The sequence below is a fragment of the Mus caroli genome, chromosome 2 (genome assembly GCF_900094665.2).
Source record: "Mus caroli chromosome 2, CAROLI_EIJ_v1.1, whole genome shotgun sequence".
Lineage (NCBI taxonomy): Eukaryota > Metazoa > Chordata > Mammalia > Rodentia > Muridae > Mus > Mus caroli.
The window spans coordinates 82439685-82448422 of NC_034571.1; the positions used below are offsets into that span (position 1 = coordinate 82439685).

Here is an 8738-nt window from a genome sequence, read left to right on the forward strand (position 1 = left end):
AGGGACAAGATCCTAAGTACCCCAGCATAGTTGCAAGAAAAATTAGGGAAAGCTGTGACATTCAAACTATCTCTGATCTGAAGGTTTTTAAGTCTGTGTCACGAAATCAGTGTCTCTGAGTTACAGCCAGCATGCTAGGACAGGCATAAGTACGGAAGCCTGACCTTCTGGAAGAAAAGTTTTCTGTAATTTTAAGATTAGGAAAGTTGAATATCTGTGATCAGGAGGAAAATTGACAGAGGTGGTCTTTGTAAACTTTGATTTTTTTACAAAAAAGCAACCAGCAGTTAGTGCAAACCTCAGATTCCTCTTTATAAGTGAAAGAAACACAGGCAAAGTTGAATTGCTCTCAGAAGATCTGTTTGCACCTGCTTACACCTAAGCAGAATTATGTAAAAGGGGTGTTCTTTATTTAAGTTTAATAAATCATGAAAAATTACAGGCAGATGAAAGAGATAAAGTTCAGAATTGTTGGCAAAGTAGTGATAAAATGGTTTGTGGATGTTATATAGATTTGAATATATTTATAGAAATGTGCAAGGCACTATGATCATATTTACCCCTGCTACTCTCTCTTACTTCCTCTCACTCCTGCAAAACCCTCCTTCTCAAACTGTCTGCCTCCTTCTTTCATGTCTTCTTTGTGACTCATTGAGTTTAAAAATTGGCAATTCACTTAAATAAACATATTTTAATGGATGAATAAAATGGGGTACAGAATAAATTCAAGTAATTCAAGATCATTGGTTATTTTGATTTATCTACTGTTTAAGTTTTGTGTAAAGTAAAAACTGAATGCATGACGTCTCAATAAATTCAAATGAGTTCATGTATGCAATTACTCTGTTGAAATTAAAAATATTCTTCATTTTTAAAGAATTGATTTCTTCAGAATTTTGTCTACTTTCCTGTTTGCTTTCTATTATTGTTCTGATAAAACACACTTTAGATATACACTGTGTTTTTAACTTCACTGAAATGGAAATAATTTTAAACTCACCTGCATTGGTTCTATACACAATTAGTTTTACAAAGTTCTCCTCTGCATAGAATGTTTAGTGAATTTTTTGTGTTATCTAGCAGACTGATTGCAAGTTTGCTTCTAGATTATTCCCTATTATATCAATGATGTCTAAAAGTCTACAATTTGAAAGTGTTTATGCATCCTAACTCAGATGTGATTGTGTGGATAAAACAGTGTATATAAAGCCTGGGTTCTATCCATTGTATCATCAAAACAATGTTAGCAAACAGTGAACACAGAAACATTCATGATATCAGGATTTCATTATTTCAAGACAATGAAAAGTAGAAAGAGTAGGTAAAATAATTGGGAGAATGTGAGGAATTCACCTTGAGAACTTAACACTGATATTTTGGAAACTGATAGTGATATATACACTTTAAGATGACATGATGAGCTGGGTAGTGGTGGCACATGCCTCTAATCCCAGCACTTGGGAGGCAGAGGCAGGTGGATTTCTGAGTGAGGCCAGCCTGGTCTACAGACTGAGTTCCAGGACAGCTAGGGCTACACAGAGAAACCCTGTATTGAAAAAAACAAAACAAAACACACAAACAAACAAAAAACCAACCAACCACACAAACAAAAAAGACATGATGGCTAAACTTCATTGTCAACTTGGCACACCTGGGAAGAGGGACCCTCAGGCAAAAAATCATTTCCATGTAATAGGTCTGTGAGCATGTCTGTGTGGCATTTACTTGATTGTTTATTGGTATAGAAAATCCCAGGTTAAGTTGGGCCATTCCATCACTAGGAAATTGTGTCTGGACTATATAAGAAGGACTACAGTATATGAGCCTGAGGCTAACAACTGAGCAGCATTCCTTTATGGATTCTGCTTCAGTCCTTGCCTCCAGTTTCTGGCCTTGTCTTGTCTTGTCATCAACAACTGTTTTTTGTAAGTCAATAAACCTTTTCCTTTCCAAATTTATTTAGGTCAGTGTCTTATCACACTAAAAAAAACAAATTACAACAGACAGTCTAGGATGGTTGAGTGACTTGTATTTATTAATTAAAATGTAGCTGACTCAAGTGTTTGATCAAGACATCATTAGGATGTTAAAATACAAACAATATACATGATTGCTCTCCTCAACATGTTGGATGTAGGTACATAGTTGATTTAAAAAAATCTAGACTGCTTTTTCATGTGGTAATATTTATTCTGTGAGTTGAAAAATGAATTGTTTATATACATATAAATACATAGGTATTTATAAATATAAGTTAAAATCAGTGAGACTAAAAACACATTTTTCAATTAAGAAATGAAATTTTATCTATGTATCTAGTGATTCCAAATACAAAAGACAGAGGATCTGTGTCACAACATATTTTAAAATAGACAGTGCACAAATATATTTCATGTATTTGTTCTTATATATATTTATACTTCATATATTTACATGTAATTGTTTTCATACTTGATCATTCATTTCTGATTCTTTAGAATAAACAGCAAAAAGGAAACAGGGATTCTGATCCTTTAGAAGTATCTGTTTTGTAGTTCTTTGGTGGTTTTATATACATTTTTATTGGATAATACATAATTACAGAATGATTACACAAATATAATTTATCCTAAAACATTAATATGCATCTCAAGAATGTAAGAAAATTCAGCAGCAATTTTTATTTTCAAGGTGTTTCAAATAGCTCCCTTGGAAATCTTTTTTAAATAAAAGTGAAATATCAAAATTCTTCAAACAATATACATTTTTAATCTAATCTTTGCCCATAAAGGGCAAAATATTCAGCATTGTGATAAACATATTTCTTACTTGTTTATAATTTATGTAATTTCAGATAGACACAGACACTGTGGATCATGGACTATAGGACTAATATTACAGAATTTATTCTCCTAGGGCTTTCTCAGACAAAAGAAATAGAAGTTATCTGCTTTGTATTATTTTTACTTTGTTACATTGCAATTTTATTTGGGAACCTACTTATCATGATTTCTGTCACATGGAGTCACCTCATCAATCAGCCTATGTATTTTTTTCTGAGTTATCTTGCACTTTCAGATTTGTGCTACACCTCCACGGTGACACCCAAGCTGATTATCAACTTAGTCACAACAAAAAAGTCAATTTCCTACAATGGTTGCATGACGCAGCTCTTCACTATGCACTTCTTTGGTGGCATTGAGGTCTTTATTCTTACAGGAATGGCTTATGACCGCTATGTGGCCATCTGCAAGCCCTTGCACTACACCATCCTCATGAGCAAGCAGAAGTGTGATGCTGTGATTGCGGCTTCCTGTGCTGGGGGATTTCTGCATTCCTTTGGTCAATTTCTCCTGGCAGTCTTCTTACCCTACTGTGGCCCCAATGAAATAGATCACTACTTCTGTGATGTGTACCCTCTGCTTAAACTGGCCTGTACTGACACCAGAAAAATTGGTTTCTTGGTCATTGCTAACTCTGGCCTAATGGGCTTAGTGACTTTTGTGGTCTTGTTGATATCATATGGTGTGATCTTATACACTGTCAGGTCTTACTCTGCAGACAATCGTCGCAAGGCTCTTTCCACATGCAGTTCACATGTCACAGTGGTAGTCCTTTTCTTTGCTCCTCTATTGTTTATTTACATTCGACCAGCAACTACATTACCAGAAGACAAAGTATTTGCTCTCTTTTATACTATCATTGCCCCCATGCTCAACCCCCTAATTTATACACTCAGAAATAAGGAGATGAAGAATGCCATCAAGAGACTATGTTACCTTATGTCAGGGAGTGAAGGAAACAGGCTGAAGGGTGTCACTGTTTTCTACCATCACACAGTTTCTTGAAGGTTTTTATAACTTTAATCAGCAAAAGACAAATGTCCTGTCAATGTGTCTTATACCTAGTGATATGTACAGGTATCTCAATGAGAATATATTTACTCTTCTCTGTGTTAAACCAGATATTTTGACTGTCCTTTTTCAATTTTCTGCTGTTGTTGATGTCTACATGGCTTGTACTAAACTGCAACTTTGGTTTTGAAATTAATTATGCTTGACAGAAAATCATTCACAGCAATGTGTTACCTAAATGACCACAGAGAGCACATATAATGCATTATGCTGTTTGACTGTGTTTAGTAAACTCGATATAGATCCAGCTTCCATAAATAAGCAAAGATAACACTTATCTGTACCTGCATCAGAGAACATCTAAAAGATACACTTTCTATATCACAGAATATTTCTTACAATTTTATATTCTAGCTTAATTTTAAAACAGCATATTTTTTAACATTTTACATTTCTAAAATCAATAAATATTCCCAAGCCAAAAATTCTCTTTCACATTATTGGCATCCCCTGGCTTTTACAAAATTTCCATAATCTCCTCTTCTTCAATGTGTCCTGTGCCTTGTGAGGTCCCACTGTATTATAGATGTTTCTTTTAAAGATGAATATTCCACACTTATTCATTGAGATTTGGCCTGATGTATGTTTCTGTAACAACCATTCATTATTCTGAAAAGTAAATTTCTTTAATGAGGGTTGAAAGAGTTTCTTTCCTTATTTAGTAGTTAAGAATCAATGAAAAATTAGTGATTATTGAATGGTACCATTGAACTAACACAAGTATTAAAAATATATGTAAAGCTAAGACAAGAAATGTCTAAGACAAATCAATGCTTAATTTTGATTCAAGAGAAGTTCAGAGAACTCAGAAAAACTGCATTAACAAGAAATAGCTGTCTCTTGTGAGGCTATGCCGGGGCCTAGCAAACACAGAAGTGGATGCTCACAGACAGCTATTGGATGGATCACAGGGCCCCCAATGGAGAACCTAGAGAAAGTACCCAAGGAGCTAAAGGGATCTGCAACCCTTTAGGTGGAACAACAATATGAACTAACCAGTACCCCCCGGAGCTCATGTCTCTAGCTGCATATGTATCAGAAGATGGCCTAGTGGGCCATCAGTGGAAAGAGAAGCCCATTGGTCTTGCAAACTTTATATGCCCCAGTACAGGGGAACACCAGGGCCAAGAAGTGGGAGTGGGTAAGTAAGGGAGTGGGGGAGGGAGGGTATGGGGGACTTTTGGGATAGCATTGGAAATGTAAATGAAGAAAATACCTAATAATAATAATAATAAATAAATGGACTGTAAGATGGTTTATCTTCTGTCTAATTTAAACAACAGCAAACTTAGCGCTGAATAAGGAGGAATCTCTAAAACTGTAAGTATGATGGAGGAGGATGTAGAGAAAAGAACATGGACTAGCTTTCTCTAAACAGTGAAAACATGAGCTTCCCCTTTCTCTCTGTAAACAAGGAAACATGGGCTAGCCCTCTTTAAACAGAAAAGCATGGGGTAGCCTTCCAATTCAGTATAAATGGCTCCATTAATCAAAGAGAAATGGAAAAATAATTTCCTAAAACATTGAACCTTGTTTATCTTCATCTAATTTTTACATTCATGCTGAAACCCCTGAGCAGTAATTGGAACAGGAAACATACACAGAGCTGGTCTATACACTTGGCAGTGCCCGCATAACAACCAGCAAATTCTTGAATTTGTGTGCATGCATGCATGTGTGTGTGTGTGAGTGTGTTTGTGTGCGCGCACACGAGCATGTTTCAGAAATTATATATATATGTATATATGTATATATATACATATATATATATAAACATTAAAATATAATGCATATTATTTTTAAGTAGAAAATATCCAACCTAATGCATGAGATACAGATCTAAACAGGGATTTTCAAAAGAGGGAACTCAAAGGGATAAGAAGCTCTAACAGAATGTTCAAGATCTTTAGTCATCAGGGAAATCCAATTAAAACTTTGAGAGTTCATCTTAAACCACTTAGAACAGCACAGTCCTTTGCCTATATATTATGGTATTGGCTGTGTATTTGTGTGTGTGTGTGTGTGTGTATGTGTGTGTGTGTGTATGTGTGTGTATGTGTGTGTATGTGTGTGTGTGTGAATGTGTATATTTCTGAGCCTTTATATGCTTCTTGTATTTTCCTTTGACTCTTTTTCTTCTATTTGTTAGTCTTATTCTGATCTTTATTTTTTTACTATTTTTTTTTTTTGCCGTCCAGTCATTACCCCCTCCCAGTCCACCTTCTCACAGTTCCTCATCCCATTCTTCCTCCACCCCCCACCCATCTCCAAGAGAATATCCTCNCCCCCCCCCCATCTGCCCCTGCCGAGTCTCCCCTTTCTTTTTATTCTTTCGATGTCGATGTTTTCTAAGGAGATTTGGAAGGGAGAGGAGGTGGAGAGGATCACAGAGAAACTGTGATAAGGGAAACCATAATCGGAATAAATTGCATCAAAGATCTACTTTCTTTCTTGTTGTTGTTTTGTTTTTCAAAACAGGGTTTCTCTGTGTAGCTTTGGCTGTTCCAAAACTCACTCTGTAGACCAGGCTGGCCTCAAATTCAGAAATCTTCCTGCCTCTGCCTCACAAGTGATGGGATTAAAGGCGTGCACCACCACCACCTGGCCAAAGGCCTATTTTCAATGATATAAAACTGAAAGGTGAATAATTTAAGTATGTAAAAATAAATAAGAGAGCACTGTGTTATTGCTGTGAACCAATAAAATATAAACAGAAATTTGTTTTAGAATTAAGCAAAAATTTTACTTCCTAACAAACATCCACTTTTTTCTTTTCTTGCTCCATTCTTTTACTCCAGTGTCTTTCTTCTGAGGAAATTTTCTGTCTGGCAGCTTACTTATAGACTCTAGGACCTATCAAGCTTATCAACTCCAGTATGTCACAATACCATAATTCTCCTCAGTCATATTTGATTCCTTGTCACTGTCCACCTTATCCTGGTTTATTAATTTTGAAGCCCCCTTGAGAATATTTCAGGTTATACCCATTGCCTTTGGAAGGCAGTAAAACTGTGTTCACTCAAGGTGAACTGTTTTTTGTTTTTGTTTTTGTTTTAAATCTCTGCATTCAGAATACTTGATTGATGGATCATTGTACTCTGGGATGGTTAGGGACTCAAGGACTATGTATGACTATCACTACATATTATATCAAAGCAGTGATTCTGAAGCTTCCCAATGCTGTGTCTCTTTAATATAGTGCCCTCTGTTGTGCTGACTCTCCCAACCATAAATTTATTTTTGTTGCTAATTCATAAATGTAACTTTGTTACTGTAAATATCAAATATACAGGATATCTAATAGGTGACCCCCGTGAAAGAAAGGTTCTTTTGACCCCTGCTGATTGTAAGCTACAAGATGAAAACCACTATAATGTGGTAATGAGTTTGGGAAGAAGGTTAGCAGGTAAGACCATTTGCCGTGTAGGACCTTAGTTCTCATCTCCAGCACTCATGTAAAAAGTAAGGCATGACTGCACATGCCTATAACCCCCTCTTCACATTGAGGGGAAAAGACAAATGAATTCTGTGAAATCAGTGGCCATTTAATCTATCCAAAATAGTTCTGGTTTTGTGAGAGATTCAATTTCAAGAGAATATGAAAAGAAGGATCAAGGATGAACCAAATTTACTACTATGACTTGTGCATATTCTTACCAGGACCCACCAATGCCATTACACAAATCTTCAGGCACCACAACACCCCCCCCACACAAACAAACAAACACCCTAATAAAAGTCTAAACAAGTCATATAATTAATTTCTTCTGTTTAAAAAAACTGGTATAGTGCTTGTCCCTCAAGAAAATGTCTATAACACAGCTTTAGAAATTTAACCTAAGCATTAGAAGACATGGCCACTAATACTGTTGCAACTAAGAACGGTTAACATCTTCTGTGTTATGCAGTAATTATTGTCCTATATAACCAGTTTCTCTTTGACTACTTACTTTCAAGACAAGGAGGAGTAAGCATAATAAGAAATAAAATCTGTTGCATCTACACTAGTAGTAACTGTAGGGTAGGATCAATAAGCATGCATGTATTTCTACAACTATTGATAGATGATATATAGATTGTCTGTAGAGATACCTTTTATTTACCTGATGTAATTGTCAGAGGTTTACTGCCTCCATGTTCTAACCTAGGTCTTGTCCTGGAAGCTTCTAGCCGCTATATAATCTTATCTAGGTCTAGATATTCAGCCTGTGAAACTGATGAATAAGTTTACGCCCTCCTAGTTCTTTCTGAACTGATGGCTGGCTCAATTCAGCTGCTCTGGCCTGAACTCCTTCCCAAGCAGACTGATTCACTCTGGCTTCTCTCAGATTCTCCTGAATTACTCTGCTTGACCTCATACTAACTTTGACAATATGTTCTAATCTTCTGGCTCCTTCTCATTCTCTGGATTGTTTATCTTCACTTGTATCTAACTTGTTCTCTCTGCTAACTGTCTCTGTACAAATGTCCCAGTAAAACTTTCTTCTTTCTTCTTTTCTCCCTCAGAACTCCTTTACTTAAGTAGCCTTTCTTTCTCTGTGTTCTCCTGAGAGTTGGGTATATCTTATTCTTTCAAGTCTTTCTTTGATTTGTCACTTTGTATGCCACTCAGTACAACATAACATTCAAACATGGGTGTGTCTTCTACAAATTAATTTTACTTTCATTGTTTGTGATTAAAGTTCTGTGCTAAGGGTGTGTCTGAATTCCAATCAGAGGGATTAAAGATATGTACTAATGCTGAGCTACACCATGTATAGAAACAGTTTTTTTTTTCATTAAATAACAAAATCTCACTTTCACATTGTGATTCAGTACACTGCAATAGTCATTAAAAGATGCATG

At 35.8% G+C, this 8738-nt stretch overlaps 1 protein-coding gene across 1 annotated transcript; it reads left to right on the top strand.

Annotated features, from left to right (window-relative positions):
* Positions 1-2855: 2855 nt before the first annotated feature.
* On the top strand, positions 2856-3827 carry LOC110290034 (olfactory receptor 4P4-like). The gene has a single exon (XM_021156504.1). It carries the CDS (start codon positions 2856-2858, stop codon positions 3825-3827), a length of 972 nt encoding a protein of 323 aa, XP_021012163.1.
* Positions 3828-8738: the final 4911 nt, after the last annotated feature.